The sequence below is a fragment of the Ailuropoda melanoleuca genome, chromosome 17 (assembly GCF_002007445.2).
Source record: "Ailuropoda melanoleuca isolate Jingjing chromosome 17, ASM200744v2, whole genome shotgun sequence".
NCBI lineage: Eukaryota > Metazoa > Chordata > Mammalia > Carnivora > Ursidae > Ailuropoda > Ailuropoda melanoleuca.
In genome coordinates, this window is record NC_048234.1 from 14,089,605 (window position 1) to 14,107,229 (window position 17,625).

At 54.2% G+C, this 17,625-nt stretch overlaps 1 protein-coding gene across 3 annotated transcripts; it reads left to right on the forward strand.

The window, feature by feature from the left end:
• Window positions 1-991: 991 nt before the first annotated feature.
• Window positions 992-15,223, forward strand: CARD19 (caspase recruitment domain family member 19). Of its 3 annotated transcripts, none has more exons than XM_034647416.1 (6): window positions 992-1,148; window positions 11,128-11,270; window positions 12,906-13,059; window positions 14,154-14,213; window positions 14,396-14,467; window positions 14,941-15,223. In XM_034647416.1, the coding sequence occupies exons 1-6, from the start codon at window positions 1,142-1,144 to the stop codon at window positions 15,054-15,056; spliced, it is 552 nt and encodes a 183-aa protein (XP_034503307.1). In that variant the 5' UTR covers window positions 992-1,141; the 3' UTR covers window positions 15,057-15,223. The 3 variants fall into 3 exon arrangements, with proteins under 3 accessions (XP_034503307.1, XP_034503309.1, XP_034503308.1); XM_034647417.1 differs by lacking the exon at window positions 992-1,148 and adding an exon at window positions 5,729-5,828; XM_034647418.1 differs by lacking the exon at window positions 14,154-14,213.
• The last annotated feature ends 2,402 nt before the right edge of the window (window positions 15,224-17,625 follow it).

Consider the following 17,625-nt stretch of genomic DNA (forward strand, 5'->3'; position numbering starts at 1 on the left):
TGGGGCTGCTGCTTCCTGAGCCGGGAGGAGAGAGCTGCCTGAGGTCACCCGTTTTACAGATAGAGAAACTGAGGCTCAGACAAGGCAAAGACCTCCTAGTCAGGGTCACTGCCAGGCTGGTGTCCTCTTCTGCCCGCAAGGTCCCGAAGAAAGGCTTGCTCCACTCAGGTGACATTGTTAGGTCTGGCTTCTCCCCTGTACCCCCTACACCCTGACCTGCGCGACCTTGGGTAAGTCACTGACTCTCCCAGAGCCTCAGTTTCCTCTTTCCCGTCCTAAGGCGTGGTGGCAGGGCGGGGCAGCAGAGTGCCCAGCGGCGCTGAGCCACCTGCTCCGAGGAACCAGTGTGGGGCGGGGCCAGCACGGGCGGAGCCATCGCGGGCGGGGCATCTATGGGCGGGGCCAGGAAGTGGGCGTCGGCTGTTGTGGGAGATGCGCCGGGGCTGGCGGCGGGTCTCGGATGAGGGGCGTGTCTCGAGCGAGGGGCGGGGCTCAAGCCTGCGGCTGCGCCCTACGCGTCGCCAGAAGGGGCGGGGCTATGGTTAGGGCGGGGTTTAGAGCCCTGGAAAAGAACGCCGGGGCGGGACTCCGTGAGGGGCGGAGCTAAGGGCTTATGGTACTCTACGCGGGTGCGAGCAAGGCTTCAGACTCCAAAAGGCCCCGTAGCGGGCAGGGGCGGGACCCAGTGAGGGGAGGGGTTCAGGGCTGAGTCAGTGATATAATAGACGTCAACGAGGGTAGGGCTCAGTGAGGGCGGGGCTTAGAGCCCTGGCATTGGCAGAGAGGCTGCAGGAGCGCCCGGAGTGGGCGGGTCTCAGTGAGGGGCGGGACCAAGGACTCCTGATGGTGCCTTAGCCGCCACTGGAGGAGGTGGGGCTCGAGGGGGCGGAGCTTAAGGCCCTCGAGGCGACGCCGCCGACGCTGGGGGCGGAGCATAACGGGAAGGGGCGGGCTTAGTGAGGGCAGCTTGGTGCTGCGGCGGGGAGGCCGCTGACGCAGGAGCGAGGCCTGCCGGGGGGGCGGGGGCCTGCCGGGAAGGGGCGGGGCGAACCGAGCCGGGCGGTGGCGGACCGACAACCTGACCGGCGACGGCGACAGGGGGACGGGCCGGCCCCGGCCGGGCGCGCGCCGTGCCGCCGCCATGACAGGTGAGCGCGGGCCGGTTGGGGGTCCTGTCTGCCATCCCCGGGCCGGGCGCGCGTCCGCGGTGGCCCCCAGGGTCCGGTGCCCCGATGTTGCCCCGGCCGCAGCTGCTCGCGGCCGCGGCCGAGTGACCTTGGTCCGTGACCGCCTCCCGGTCGGCGGGCGGACGACAGGCCGGGGCCGTGGTCTGGGCCTGGGAGGTCCGCGGGGGCGGGGCTGGAGCGCGCCTGTGGGTGGGGAGGCGCTGGGGGGAGCGCGGCGGCCTGACAGCGGGAGGAGGGGGTTCTGCGGAGTCCTGCGCTTCTGTGAGGAGCTGCAGCCCCTCCAGCCTCAGCCACCTGACGTCCAGAGGGGCGCGTCCCGGTGGGACTCCACTGTGTCCCGGGACAGGCCCCGGGGAGCTGGGGACACAGACTCAGCCGCCGCCCCCTCCCCCAAGGCTTTGTGCTCCGCGCCGGGCGCCCCTACCCTCTCCAGCTTCTGGCCCCTGCCGTCCCCCACCCCCCAGCCTGTTTGGACTGGAGAACCCACTCCATCCTGGTCCCAGCTGAGCAGGGCCACCTTGCTCTGTGGAACTTCCACAGTGGGAGACACCTGGTGATGGTGATGGGTTGGCGGAGGACCCCATGACAGCGTGATCAGGGAATGCTGTTGCTCCCACACAGCTCGTTCCCAAGTGCCCCACTCTTCCACCTCTAGGGGTGGTCCACAAGTCCCCGCTCTCTCCCCTGAACTCACTGGAGTCCCACAAACAGGATTTCAGGGGCAGGGACCTGGTGTCTTCTGGGACCACAGTGTCCCAGCCTAGGTCAGAAGAGAACCTAGCTACCTCCCATGCCCCTGTCATCTCCCTGAACCCTTTTTATTTGTGGCTGCTGTTTCCGAGCACCTACTTTGGGCTTGGCCCCGAGTCAGAGTCAGGTGTCTCCCATCCAGAATTGCTGTAGGATATCCTCTCTGTGTGGAGGAGGAAATGAAGGCTCAGGTCGGACAGGCGCCAAGCCCCAGGCCACCCGGGTGGTCAGTGGCAGAGGCAGAACTAGGCCTGGGTCCTGCCCAGGCCCTCTCAAAGTCCTGTGGGAGCCTCCCCACCTGCCCCTTTCTCACAGCGAAGTCTGAGGAATGAGCCTCTAGACATCCCTCCTGTCACAGCCCTTTACTTTTGGGATGCGTCGCTGAGGCCCGGAGAGTGCAGGCCCGGGAGGGTCAAATGGGCAGCTTTGCAAGCCTGCAGGTGTGAAGTCCCTGGCTCACTGTCCCTGTGCACTGATGGGGTGCCTGCCTTGTGCTGATTCTGGGGCCTCCATGACAGGTTATAGGATGAGCATTTGGACCTGATGTGTCTGCTCGGGGCCAGTGCTGGCCAGGTGTCACTACAGCTGTTCCTGTTGGTGTGGAACCAGGCCCTGCCTTGTGTGCTGGGGAGTGAGCCCTCTCAGTTCCATACCTGAGGCCAGATCTGGCCCTGAAACAGGGGGGAATTCTGGGAGGGACAGGAGCCAGGGTTACTCAGCAAGGCCTCTTCAGGGGATGACAGTGAGCTGAGCACCACTTAGCTGGGGAGGAACCACAGGACAGGTGTTCTCATCCTTGGGCAGGGGTCCCAGGCAGTATGGTGCCATTGGGGGCTGCTATGCAGGATGGCTCAGCAGCCTGGGGTGAGAGCAGGGGGGGCAGATCCCACAGGGCCTTGAGTGACAGGCGGGGGTAAGGGGTTGGGGGTCTGTGGTCCTGGCACCAGCTGGGCAAGAAGGTGGGGCTTGGCAAAAGAAGCTAGCACGGTCCTGCTGGGTTTTGTGCCAGAGCATTCCCCTCTATCCTGTAGAACTGTCTGGGATTATCAGTTAGGATCGGGGACCAAAGTCATTTCCTTTCCTGTGCTTTTTCGTTCCTGGGTGTGGCCATGTGGGTGTGGTTAGCATGCACAGTTTCCAGCCACCAGAGAAAGCTTTAGCCCCAGGCTGTGCCACCGTGCCAGGTGACTCACGCTTGCGGCAGTAAGACTCCATCTCGCTAGTGGCTGCCGCCGGGGGAGCCACTACAGTGTGCTGGCCGAAGTCCACGGGTTGCCCTGGGCCTTGGCCCTTGGACCGATATCCATTCAGGAATTCTTTAGTGAGCGCCTACTGTGTGCCTGCCCTGTGCACACACTGCAGAGGCAGCAGTGGGCAGAACTGCCTGGGGCCAGACCAGGAACGGATTTGATGCAACTAATGGTACAGTTAATGAGTGTGATAATTAGACACGTGGAAAGTCTGGATGTCAAGCGGTTGCCACAAAACCGTGCGTGGGTCCGCCCTCCATCTTCACTCCCTAGCTGGCTGTGGTCTTAGGCAGCTACCGTATCTCTTTGCCATGCCTCAGTTTCCTCATCCAGAAATGGGGGTGGTGGTCTTGCTAGAGTTGCAGAGCTGATGGAACGATGAGGATGATCTGTATGCCTAGAACTATGGACTGCCTGGTCACGGGGCGCACACCATGAACTGGGGCCACTGGTCCTAACTCTTGAATCAGAGAGGCTGTCAGTGGGGAAGCCGGATGATCAGAGAGGTCTTTCCCATGTGGCCACGGTGGGTCTTTTGGTGACCCATGGGCGGCTTCCTCAGCACGCTGGGGCTGCTGCTGAGTCCGTCTTCCAGGTAGATTCAGGGCCTGGAAGGATTCAGAAATTATAAATTTATATTTTGAGGGGGAAAGAGAGCAGCCAGGACAAGGCGGCAATGGGAGAGAGAGATGAGGAAGATGTGGTGTGTTGAGCCGGCCCCAGGGCGGAAATCAGGGAGACCGTGCTCGTTCCCACATGATGACCCCGTTTTTAAACATCAACTTTATTGAGAAATTATTTACTCACAACAAGTGCACTTATTTTTAATGAATAATTTTATAAATTTTGACAAATGTAAACGTCCATGGAAATTCCAGCCCAGGCCCAATGAAGTCAAACATTTCTGTCACTCCAGAAAGTTCTTTCATGCTCCTTCCCAGGTAACCCACTGGACCCAGGGATTCATCTGCTTTCTCTACCTTCCATTTTTTTCTTTAAAATTTAACAGTGGAATTTCCAAGTAGGATTTCTCTTTATTTAATACATTTTATTTTTAGAGAATTTTTAGTTTACAGAAAGTTGAGCACATAGTATAGAGAGTCCCATACTCCTCCCCCCAACCAATTTCCTTTATTAATCATATCTTGCATTAATGGGGTACGTTTGTTACATGTGATGGACCAATATCAATACACTGTTACTAACTAAAGCCCATAGTTTACATTATAGTTCACTCCTGTGTTACACATTCTATGACTTTTGAGAAGTGTATAATGTCCTATATCCACCACTACAGTGTCACACAGAGTAGTTTCCCTGCCCAAAAAATCCCCTGGGCTCTGCCCGTTCATCCCTTGCTCTTGCCTCAGCCCTGGCAACCTCCGACCTTTCTACCACCTCCACAGTTTTGCATTTTCTGGAATATCATCAAGTTAGTATGTGGCCTTTGCAGACTGGCTTCTTTCACTTAGCAGGATGCATTTGAGTTTTCTCCTTGCCTTTTTGTGACTCCAAAGATCTCTTTTTATCCCTGAATTATATTTCATTATAAAACTGATTAAACAGAACCACTGCTCAGTTATGTATTCACCTGTGTGTGTGTGGGTGTGTGTGGGTGTGTGGGTTAAAATGTGCAGAAGATAAAATGGACCATTTTACCCACTTCAGTGGCATTACATACATGCACGGTGTTGTGAAACCGTCAGTACCCTGTGCTCCCAGAACTTTGTCTTCACTCCAAGGGGAAACTCTGTCCCTGTTACATGGGAACTCCCCTCCTCCCCTGCCCTCGGCTTCTGGTAATCACTGTTCTACTTTCTGTCTCTAGAATTTGCCATTCTGTATATTTCATGTAAGTGGAAATCATATAGTATTTGTCCTTTTGTGTCTTTATTTCACTTCACATGTTTTCAGGGTTCTCCCAGGCTGTAGCATCCACGTCTTAGAGGTTCGTTCCCTTTTATGCCTGTGTAGCATTCCACTGTGTGCATTTACCGCATCTCATTTATCCATTCCTCTGTATGTGGACTCTTGGGTTGTTTCCACTTTTTGGCTACTGTGAATGAGGCTGCTCTGAACATTGGCGTGAGAGTATCTGAGTCCCTGCTTTCAGTTACTTGGATGGAGCGTGTACCCAGGAGTGGGATTGCTGGGTCTTGGGGTGAGTCTGTGTTTGACTTGCCTGTTCTGCAGAGTGGCTGCCCCATGTTACAGTCCCCCAGTCCTATTCATACAGAACTCTGTGTATGTGTGAAGTGCTTTCTCATCGTGCTTTCATCTGGGTTTCCCTTGGATGGAGTGACTGTGAGCATCTTGGCATGTGCTCAGTAGTCCTTCACGTCTTCTTTGAAGAAGTGCCTTGTCAAGTCCTTTGCCCATTTTTGAATTGCATTATTAATGGGTTTTGTTGTTGTTGTTGTTATGGAATGATAGGAGTTCTTTATATAGTCTGGATATTGTCCCTTATCTGATACATGCTTTGCAAATATTTTCTCCCATCCTGTGAGTTGTCTTTTCTCCGTACCAACCCCCGCCCCACACACTCAAAATAGGGTTTCCTTCTGGACTCTGTTTTGTTCCATTGGTCTTTATGTCTGGCCTTATGCCAGCATCACACTGTTTTGATCACTATAGCGTTGTGGTAAGTTTTGAAACCAGCGTGAGTCTTCCAACTTTGTTCTTTTTCAGGATGGTTTTGGCTATAAGTTCCCTTTTAGGATGAAAAACAAGAAACATCATTGGAGTTTGGATAGGAATTGCATTGACTCTGTAGATTACTTTGGGAGTATTGTCATCTTCACAGCATTAAATCTTCCAATCCATGAACAGAGGGTATATTTCCATTTATATGTATCTTTTTAAAATTTCTTTCAGCGATGTTTTGAGTTTTCAGTGTACAGGTCTTTCACCTCCTTGGTTAAATTTATCCCCAAGTATTTTATTCTTTTTGATGCTGTTGTAAAGGGAATTGTTTTCTTATTTTTCTTTTTGGGTTGTTCATTGTCAGTGTAGAGAGACGCCACTGATTTTTGTGTATTGATTTTGTATCTTGCAGCTTTGTGGAATTTGTTGATTAATTTTGACGTTTAGGGTTTTCTATGTATAAAATCATGTCACCTGCAAAAAAGAGATAATATTACTTCCTCCTTTTCATTTGAATACCTTTTATTTCCTTTTTTTGTCTGACAGCTCTGGCCGGAACTCAGCGCTGCCACACTGACTAGGAGTGGTGAGGGGAGGCGTCTTGCTTGGTTTCTGGTCGTAGGGGGAAAGCTTTCGGACTCGGCTACCACTGAGAATGATGTTTGCTATGGGCTCGTCATATATGACCTTCGTGATGTTGAGGAGATTTTCATCTATTCTTGATTTATTAAAAGCTCTTTTTTTTTAATCAAGAAAGAGTATCGAATCTTGTCAAGTCCCTTTTCTGTACCATCTGAGATGATCGTGATGTGTGTGTGTTCACTTCGTTCTGTTAATGTAACGTATTACTTCGACGAGGGATCATATGTTGAACTGTCCTGGTCTTCTGATGTAGGACCCTTTTAATGTGCTGTTGGAGTCAGTTTACTAGTATTTTGTTGAGAATTTTGGCATCAGTATTTGTAAGAGATATTGGTGTGTGGTTGTCTTATATCCTTGTCTTGTTCTGGTATCAGGGTAATGCTGGCCTCATGGAATGAGTTAGGAAGTGTTTCCTTCTCTCTGTTTTTGGAAGAATTTTAGAGGTGTTGGCATTTAAACGTTTGGTAGAATTCGCCAGTGGAGCCATCGGGTCCTGGGCTTCTATTCGTTAGGACAGATTTGATTTCTGATTTAATCTCCTCCTTGCTAGTTAGAGGTCCATTCAGATTTTCTCTCTACTTGTGTTTTGGTTTTGGTACATTGTGTGTTTTTTAGGAACTTGCCCACTTCATCTCATTTGTCCAATTTTGTTGGCTTACAAAATTTCATAGTATTCTTTTGTAATCCAATTTATTTCTGTGTAATTGGTAGTTTTTCCCTACTCTTATTTCTGATGTTAGTCACTTGAGTCTTTTCTTCGTGTGTCTAGCTAATGGTTTGTCAATTTGTTGATCTTTCCAGAGAACCAAGTTTTGCTTCTGTTTTTTTTTTCCTTTTTTCTGTTGCATTTATCTTTGCTCTAATCTTTATTAATAATTTCCTCCTTTCTGTTATTTTCGGGCTCGTTTGCTCTTCCCTTCCTGCTTCCTTAAGGTGTGACATAGGTTGTTGATTGGAGACCCCTCCTCTATTGTGAAGTTTGCACTTACAGCCTAGATGTCCTCCTCTGAACTGCTTTCCTCGAACCCCTTAAGTTTTGGTGTGTTGGATTTTTATTTTCATTTGTCTCAAGGTATTTTCTCATTTCCTTTGTGATTTCTTCTTTTGATCCATTCATTCTTTCACTTTCACATGTGAATTTTCCAGTTTTCCTTCTGTTACTGGTTTCTGGCTTTATTCCATGTAATCAGAAAAGACCCTTTGTATAATTTCAGTCTTTTTAAATATATTATGACTTGTTTTGTAGCCAAACTTGTTTTGCGGTCTCTCCTGGAGAATGTTCTGTGTGCACTGGAGAAGAATGTGTACAGGCCCAGTTCTGAGCTATTGTGGATTTGGTTCCAGACAATAAATAATTGTTCCACCACAATAAAGTGAATATTGCAATCAAGTGAGTCCAGTGAATGTCTTAGTTTCCCAGTGCGTGTAAAAGTTACATTTACACTATGTTGCGTTCTATCAAGGGCACAATAGAGTATGTCTAGTGATGTATATACCGTAATTTAAAATATTTTATTGCTAAAAAATGCTACCGATCATCTGAGTTTTCAGCAAGCCATAATCACTGATCACAGATTGCCATAACAATATAATAATAATGAAAGTTTTGAGAATAAAAAGTTTAAATTGTGAAAATTATCAGAATGCGGCACAAAGACAAAGTGAGCAAACGCTGTTGGAAAAGTGGGGCCAATAGAGTTGCTCCACGCAGGGTTGGCACAGACCTTCAGTTTGTAGAAACGCAGTCTCTGTGAAGCACAGTAACGTGTGATGTGCCTGTGCTGTTGGGTGGACTGTCCGTGTGTGTGTGTGCGTGTGTCCATGTGTCTCTCTCTGTGTGTGTCCATGTGTGTGTCTGTGTGTCCCCATGTGTGTATCTGTGTGTCCCCATGTCTCTGTGTGTCCGTGTGTATGTCCGTGTGTTACTGTGTATGCGTGTCCATGTGTGTATGTCTATGTGTGTCCGTGTGTGTGTCTGTGTCTCTGTGTATCCGTGTGTCTGTGTATGTGTGTGCCCACGTGTCTCTGTGTATGTGTTTCTGTGTGTGTCCGTGTATGTGTCCACATGTTCGTGTGTGTGCCCACGTGTCTCTCTGTATGTGTGTGTGTCTGTATGTGTCTGTGTGTCCACACGTTTGTGTGTGTGTGTCCACGTGTCTGTCCAAGTGTGTATGTCTGTGTGTGTCCATGTGTCTCTGTGTATGTGTGTGTCTCTGTGTATGTGTGTGTCCGTGTCTCTGTGTCCGTGTGTGTCTGTGTGTGTCCGCGTGTCTCTGTGTGTCTGTGTCTGTGTGGTTTATACCGCAGCTCGCCCCTGCGCTTCCCTCTGTTCTGGCTGTTATTAAGGTGGGGTACTGACGTCTCTAACTATTCTTATTATTCATGATTACTAAATCTTTATGATTTGGGGGGCTTTGATATTTGGCGCCTGTGTGTGTTAGATGTTTTTGGTCAATTGACCCTTTTATGAACATAGGATGTACTTCTTTGTCTCTTGTACTCGTCTTTGGTGTGAAGTCTGTCTTGTCTCCTATTCGTGGAGCCCCCCTGCTCTTCCAGCTGCTGTTTGCCGCCAACACCTGTTCCCCTGCTCTCGCTCTCAGCCTGTTTGTGTCTTTGGATCTGAGTCTTTTGGAGACGGCATGTGGTTGAGTCATACTTTTTTTAATCCTGAGAGGGAAAAGAACTCTGTTCCTCCTCTCCTCCTACCCCCAGCACTCATACTCCTGAGGCCCCTGCCACGGCTGGTCGCCAGATGTGCGGTCTCCCCTACATCGAGCAGCTCTCCGACACCAGCTGTGTGTCTCACGGTTTGACTCTCGTGGGACACCGTCTCCCTGGGGATGGCCTCCAGTCCCACCTGTTAGGGGCTCGGTCCTATACGGTGCCCCATCTGCAGACACGTCGCCAGGCCAGCCAGCTGCCACCCATGCTTCTGACGGACTGGATGTAAATCGAGGGTCCCACGACCCCGTTTTTGATTTAGTCACTTGCTGCAGCTCACAGAACCTGGGAAAACACATTAGGTGCTATTGCCATTGATTCCAGAGGACATTTGAAAGGATACAAGTGAATCTCCACAAAGACGAGATGCTTAGGGCGAAGTATGTGGGAAGGGGCTTGGAGCTTCCACGTTCCTGCCAGGCGGACGACCTTCCCAGCACCTCCATGTGCTCAGCAACCTGGGAGCTCTTCAGACGCCATCCTTTAGGGGTTTTATGCAGGGTTTTTTTGTTTTTTGTTTTTTTACATAGGCATGATTAGTTAAATCCCTGGCCCCTGGTGGTCACTTGAGCCTCCAGCCCTGCTCCCCTCCCTGGAGGTCGGGGTTGGGTGGACCGGAAAGCTCTGAGCCTCTGTGTGTTGACGTCACTGGCAACCAGCTCTCATCCTGTGATTCTTTAGGGGCTTTCGAAAAATCACCCCATTCACAAAGTCAGACGAGGCTGAAAGGGGCTTGTTAGGAACAACAAAAGGCACCCTTCCCCTTCATGGCTCATCCCTTAGGAAATTCCAAGGGTTTTATAGGAGCTCTGTGCCAGGAATTGGAATGAAGACCAAATATCTGCTTCTTACTGTCAATCACAATATCACAAATCCATTTTGCCAATCTGTCTTTAATCTGTTTACATTTAAAGTAATTACTGTAATTACTAATAATTAATAACTCATTTCTGCCTTTTCGCTATTTGTTTTCTGATGTCTTATAGCTTTTTTGTCCTTCACCCACTACTGCCTTCTTTCATGTTTGGTTGACTTTCTGTAGGAACACATTTGGTTTTGTCTCTATTCCGTGGATATTTTCTTTGTGGTTACCGTAAGAATGACACATAACATCCTGAAGTTCTAACCGTCTAATTGGATAGATAGCCAGTGAATTCCGATCACGTACAGACACACTGTTCCCGGGCAGCTGCCCGCGCGCAGCCCCCGTCCGCCGGCGGGTGGGACGGCCGAGGTGCACCTGTTCAGGTAGCTGACACCATGGAATCGGGACTTTCCCTTGCGGACCCTGGGCCTCCCACCAGCCAGTAACCCACCCCTGGTCTTTAGGGGCCTGTTGTCCTAAAGAACATTCTTAATGGGAAAGCGGGTGCACAGTGAGGCTTTAACATGGTCCTGAAAGCAGCAACAGGGGAAAAGCCCGGTGGCCCGCACTGCTCTACGGTGGTGGCTTCTTGAGGCCTTGCAGGTGTGGCGTGTCCGTGGCCACGGCAGCACGGGCCCCCGAGCCCTGCGCTCCTGACCCTGTGAGAAACGTTGTGGGAGCTGCGGGGTCAGGCCTTCTCCAGGCTGTCTGGGCCCTTCCACAGGGCCCTGTGGGGGTCCCGTGGACAGCACACTCGGCCTCTGTCTTCTGCAGTGAGCTCTTGGGCAAAGAAGAGAGGGGCCAGAGTCTCCACTCGGCTTCTGAGCCCTTGGGGTCGTTCCTGCACACTAGCACCCCATCTCTGATGAGGGGGGCAGCAGGACAAGGCAGGGTCCGGGCTGTGCGCAGCCCACATAGGTGGGACGTCAGTAGCTGTCCTGGTGCTTACAGCTGCTGTGCCTCCAGGGGACCTGGGGGCCATGCTGTGTGTGGTGTGGGAGACCTGCTGCCCCACCCCCACCCCAGCTTTCCTGGCTCATGGCCTCCGTGCTCTCTGCTGTTTCAGAGCAGACCTACTGTGACCGCCTGGTCCAGGACACACCTTTCCTGATGGGCCATGGACGCCTCAGTGAGCAGCAGGTGGACAGGATCATCCTCCAGCTGAACCGCTACTACCCCCAGATCCTCAGCAACAAGGATGCGGAGAAGGTAATGGGGGGCACGTCTCCCATGGGTCCCTTCCCCCTGGGCTGGGAGGAAGCAGGGCTGGGGGCAGGGCAGGACAGCTTGCAGGTGAAAGCCCGCCTCCTTGCAGTGATGTTGGGCCAGAACATCAGCTCTGCGAGCCTCAGTGTCTTCCTGTGTCATCGGAGGCTGCTGGCGGCCATCCAGAGATGTGGGAGCACCCCAGGAGACAGGACAGCATGCCCCCATGCATAACAGGCCTGGGAGTGGCGTGCCGGGGCGAGGCGTGGGGCTGCTGGTGAGGCTCCACCCCAGTGCCGCAAGGCTCTGCCCCTGCCTCGTGCAGAGGTTCAAAAGTTGACGAACATTCGGGGACACCGAGGGACACTGGGTGCACCTTGCCTGCACCACCCTTTCTCTGATTCCCCCTCAGGGCCAGGGCTTGGGGTGCAGGGCCCCCCTCCAGCTGGGTGACTGAGTGAGCCCTGCTCTTGGAGCTGCAGCTCCCGCCGCCGGTGCAGGGCAATGGTGCCGCACGCAGGGCTGTCCACAGGGTTGGGGCCTCTCCTGGGGGCAGCTGGAATCTACATGGGCCCTGCTCCTGCCTCAGAAGCTTAAGTTATAAAAGTATACAGTAAGTGAAAAAGCATGGGTAAAATTTATACCTTATTATTGTAATTGAAAGTCTAATATATTGTGTACAAATTTGAATTTGAAATGTTTCAGACGTTTATTTAAAAAAAAGGAGGCTCCTGCATATACACACCCACGCTGTTCCACTCCTCGTAGTTTCCATGGCCCCTGCCATATGCTTGTCTTTGCCACGTAGTTTCTGGTTCATTTCTGGTTCCAAGTGGAATGGTATGCTGCCACCAGGGGTCAGCACCAGGCCACAGCCTCCAGGTCCCACAGATCCAAGCCAAGTGCCCAGTTCACTGACCTTTAAGAGCCACACATTTCTCCATCAAACACATCAAAAGAGCTTGTGTTCTTCTGCTTAAGCCTTAGTATTTATTTTTTATTTTATTATTTTTAAAAATATTTTATTTATTCATTTGTCAGAGTGGGGAGGGAGCACAAGCAGAAGTGGCAGGCAGAGGGAGAAGCAAGCTCCCTGCTGAGCAGGAAGCCCGATGCAGGGCTCCATCCCAGGACCCTGGGATCATGACCTGAGCCGAAGGCAGGCACTTAACTGACTGAGCCACCCAAGTCCCTTAACCCTTGGTTTTTAAAAACTTAAATCACATTCCTGTAGACTGTAAACTACTGGAAGTTATCCCTTTCACCTCATTGATTTCCTGTACTGACCCTACCATTTGGGAGTTTATTATATCCTTTTTACAAGTGAGGAAACAGAGTCGTAGGGGGTGAAGTGACTTGCCAAAGTCACACTGCGAGCCATCAGCTTCAGACAGTTGGAATATTGTCACCACTCTCCTCAAGGCTGTGTCTGGCCCCCACAGGGAGGGAGTGCGAGGACCGGTGGCTGTGCTATGGCCACCGCCCCGCCTGGGGTGCTGCGTGGGTGGGCTGTGGCCCTGGGTGGTCTGGGGTGGTCAGTTGCTGCCTCCTCTGGGTGTGCTGAGCCCCCGAGCCCCCCAGCTGCCCGTGGCCCTGCCCCTCCAGGCTGACCTTCCCTTGCACCCTTTCCACTCCCAGTTCCGGAACCCCAAGGCGTCCCTGCGTGTGCGGCTGTGTGACCTCCTGGGCCATCTGCAGCGGAGCGGCGAGCGGGACTGCCGGGAGTTCTACCGGGCCCTGTACATCCACGCCCAGCCCCTGCACAGCCGTCTGCCCAGCCGGCTCGCCCCGCGTAAGTGTGCCCGGCCCCCCGCCGGAGGCCGTCTCTGCAGCGGCTCCCAGAGAGAGGAGGGAGTGTTTCAGATGCAGAGATGGTTGTCTCTGTCTCTCGTGGGCCAGTCTGTACGCAGAAGGCAGCATGTTGCGTGCACAGCTGTGCCCTGCCCTCGAGCCTGGCGCACTGGGAATCCTTACGCTTGCGTTGGAGGCGGCTCGCGGCTGTACCAGCCTTGGGCAGACTGTACCCCCTTCAGCAGCCGAGGTCGCAGCCACAACTGCGGATGCCCGGGGATCTCCGCTGTGTGGGTGTTTCTATAGAACAGTCTCAGGCACAGGTGGCGTGTGCGTTCGGTTTGTAGGGTCTCGCCGCAGTGCTCAGGAGGCCCGTGAGTCCCGAGCTGCTGGGTTGGGGGTGGGGGAGGTGTAGGTGGGGTTGGTGGCTCAGTCCTGAGGCCTCTGTGCCCTGGTCCCCTGGAGGAGGGGCTGCTGTTCCTCAATCCTCTGATGTGAAGCTGGAGGCCTGAGGGACAGGGTGTCTCACCTGCTCACCCCAGGACGCTCAGCTGGGAGCCAGGGCTAGTGTCCCTGACCTGAGGGTGGGCGGCAGGAGTGGGCCCTGAGCTCTGGCCCAGGACCAGCGTGTCATACCAGCCATTGGGGGGCCCACAGCCTGGCTGGCAGTCATGCCCCTTCCAGGCTCCTGGGCCACTGGCAGGTAGCTGGTTGGGGAGTTCTGGAGAGAGCATGCTCCCTGCTCTCATGTGAACGTAGACTTGGGACAGGCAGGCGCTCATGCTGCATTTGGTGTCTGCATCCGCAGGGAATGATGGCCCCCAGCCCATGGCCCTCAGGGTCTCAGGAAGTGGACAGAAGGAAACCCAAAACTCAGGGTTCCATGAGACTGGTCCCAGAGTCTCCTCTCTGGTGCTGACTCCCCCAAGCCTGGCCCAGAAGACTGGGTGCCTGTACCGCCTGGTCCTGCCCAGCCTGGGGGCCCCCAGGGTTGAGGGGAAGGAGCCTGAGCAGGCCCTTGGTTTCCTGCGGGCGGGGCAACCCCCTTCCTCTGGCCCGCCCACCACTAACCGAGCCCTGTGATTTTGTTTCCAGAGAACTCAGATTGCACAGAGCTAGACTCAGGCACCGTGGGCCGCGAGCTCAGTGACAGGGGTAACCGCCTCCGCGTCCCCCGCCCCTCCCCCCCCAGGGCTCCGTCTTTGCCTCAGGGGCTGCTCCTTTCCAAGTCAGGCTCGGTCCTGGCTTCCTGTTGCACAGGCCCCAGGGTGCTTGCTGGGGCGCCCCGTCCTCCAGGCTCAGACAGCCACTTGCTCACGTGCCCCCTTTCTCCCCAGGACCCGTGGCCTTCCTGGCCTGCCTCGGCCTGGCCGCGGGGCTGGCGCTCCTCGTCTACTGCTGTCCTCCAGGTGGGTGCTGCCTGGCCAGGCCCAAGCACCGGGTCCCCTGGCCTCCCTGTGCCTCAGTTTCCTCACCTGCACAGTGGGAGAGTGGCAGGACCCACCTTGCAGGGCACGGGAAGAAGAGGGAATGTGGGGCCCCGGTTCTCAAGCCCACCACCCCCAGGGGGCGGGGAATGACAGCCCCTGATGGGAGGCAGGGCGCAGCTGGGCTCTGTCCTTTGTGGGGCCTGGAGCAGGGCACCCACCTCTGGCCCCTCCATGCCTCAGCCCTGACAAATGGACGGGAGGCCCGTGGCCCAGCGTGGCAGCTGCCATCCCTCTTCTGCCATTCCGGGCCTGTCGCACCTGTGCATGGGGAGCCCGCGCTGGGCAGGCCTGCTTGGCAGGGACACCCCGTGTCACTCGGCAGTGGGGCTTGGTGACACATGGGGCTGAGAAGGCACATTGGTGGCAGTTTCTGAGACCACCTTGTCTTCCAGACCCCAAGGTGCTGCCAGGGGCCCGGCGTGTCCTGGGCTTCTCCCCCGTCATCGTCGACAGGCACGTCAGCCGCTTCCTGCTGGCCTTCCTCACAGATGACCTGGGAGGGCTCTGACGACCTCCGCCTGCCCGCCACCCACCAAAGAACCCCCACCTGCCCACCCAGGGGCCGGCCACTTCTTTTCTAAATGCTTATTTTTCACTATTTATACTTTTTTAAGAAAGTTAGCTTCACCTGACAAAGGTGCTCAACAATATTAAATGTTGGAGTCTTGTCCTTTTTCTCAGGAGTGTTTTCTAGGTGATTCTGACCTGAGACCCTCTCGCACCTCCAGCTGGTGGGGCAGACCCTGCGCCCGGTGTCCCACAGCCAGCCCGGGGCCAGGTCCTGCTCAGGCTGGCCCCCCGCAGTCCCTCTCCCAGTTGCGTCCCCGTCAGCTCCTCCCCCAACAGCCTCCTTTTGGGGAAACAGAAACATATTTGTCAACCCAAGAATCACCATGAGTTTGCATTTTCCATGGGAGGTTTCCGGAGAGGACAGGGCTGGCCAACTCCAGGAATGACAGCTGCTCCCAGGTTTCAGGGCGGCAGGGCACGGGGAGGGGAACTAGTGGGGGGAGAGGAAGCAGCTTCAGGGCATGGTGCCCCACCCCCACACAGCCAGCTCTGGGGCAAATTCACTCATTCCCGTGCCCGGGTGGGCAATGAGGGCCAGGGCTGGGGAGAGCTGAGTGCAGGAGCCCTCTGGCACGCCTGGATGGGACAGCATGGCCTACTTCTCGCTCTCCGTCTCTGTGCGGCAGGCTCTGATGTGTCTCCAAACTCGGAGCCTCAGTTTGCCCATCTGTATAATGGAAACACTCCTGGGAGAACTTGAGCAGGCCTGGGACAGCACTGCTCAGTTAAATGCTGTTCCCCAGAACTCTCTCCGTGAATTTACCAGTTTCTGGGAAGGTGCATCAGATGCATATTTCTCTCTGGGACACCCCGGTGGGTGGAGCAAGCGTGGTTGCTTGCACTTGGCTGTGAGGACACCCGGGCCACCCTGAGCCACTGGGCTGAATGGAGCCCCCGCAGCTTTGCCTACACGAAGGTCCTCTTGACTTTGCTCAGGGCCCAGGTGAGGACCCTGTGAGCCTGCCCATTCCCCAGCTGTCCCCCTCCAGGGCCTGACCGGGGCTGGAGAGACGTACTGCATTTCAGATCCCTTGCAGCCAGGTCCCCATGCGAACGACTCCCACTGCGGAGGCTGACTGGAGGCCGCCTTCTCGCTGGCCTGCCAGACCAGGGGCCTGGTCCCTGTCCCTGCACCTGCTATGGACTCTGAGCTCGGGGGTGGGAGGGTGGGGGGCAGAGGTTCTGGAGGTCAGCAGACCCCTGAGGCTCAGCCAGGCATGTCTTACCTGGTCTGCAGCCATTCCACCCATCATAAGGGGCCGAGATGCCACTTCCCAGGGTACATTTCTTCCTGGGCAGGTGCCCTGGGGTGTTCTCCATGTTTGTCCCACTCTCTGAGAGACACAGCTGGGAAAAGGTGACAGACACACCCTGGTGAAGATGACAGAGACACATGGGTCAAGGTGATGGATGCTCCCAGGTAAAAGTAAATTCGGCCACTGCGTGAAGGTGCAGGCATGGCTCGCCCCCAGGAGGTGAAGAGAGGTTTCTGGAGTGTTATAATTTTACCTCAGCCGATAACACCTGCTATGTTCTGAATATTTGTGTCCCTCCAAAATCCACAGTAGTGAAACCTAACCCCCAAGGTGATGGTGGTAAGAGATAGGGCCTTTGGGAGTAATTAGATCATGAGGGTGGAGCCCAAGAGGGATTAGTGACCTTATAAAGGAGACTCCAGAGAGCCTGCCACGCGAGGATACGGTGAGGTGAGGAGAGGAAGCTGTTCTCACCAGACACGAATCTGCTGAGGCCTTGATCTCAGACTTCCAACCTCCTGAAGTAAATGTCTGTATGTATCAGCCACCCAAACCAAGACAACGCCTTTGAAGAAACATCCCAGGGACAGACAGGCCCAGCAGGCCAGTAGCGGGGAAGGAAGGTCCTGCTGCTGTCCGCCGCCTGAGACCTGTGAGGCCTCCACTCCTTAGGGCCCTGTGGTAGGGTTCCTTCCCCAAGCAAGGGGTGGTCAGTGCCTGCCTCAGGTCTCAGGACCCAGCTGGTGAGCTGTGGTGGTCTGTCAGGGCATGAAAGGCACCACAGGTCACAAACTCCCCTGTTCCCCCTGTCCCAGCTGCTCTAGGCCCTCACCGTTAGTCTCTGTGGTGAGGGGACTGGAACCTCTCATCTACAACTGGAACCACTCATAATCCATGCCTGAGCACCTTTCACGTGCTGTGTCCACAGCTGGCATGCTCTTTCCTAAACCCCTATGGGTTTAACCTTCAGCCTTTGGTAAAATGTTACCTCCTCCAGGAAGCCCTTCCAAATACTACAGTAACAAGAGTAGGTCCTCATCGTGGCTACAATAGTACTGAGATGCCATTTCTACCTCCGGAAGAGTGCCGGAGCTGGGAGAGGCTTCCTGGGGTGGAGAATAGTTCCCAAGGTTAAATATGTCGCAGTTGTGTGAGGAGGGTTAAGGAGAGTGAAATGACGTGTGAGGAGCGTGTGTGGAGGTGTGAAGTGGGAGGTGATGTGAGGGGGTGTGAGGAGGGTGTAGGAGGTGT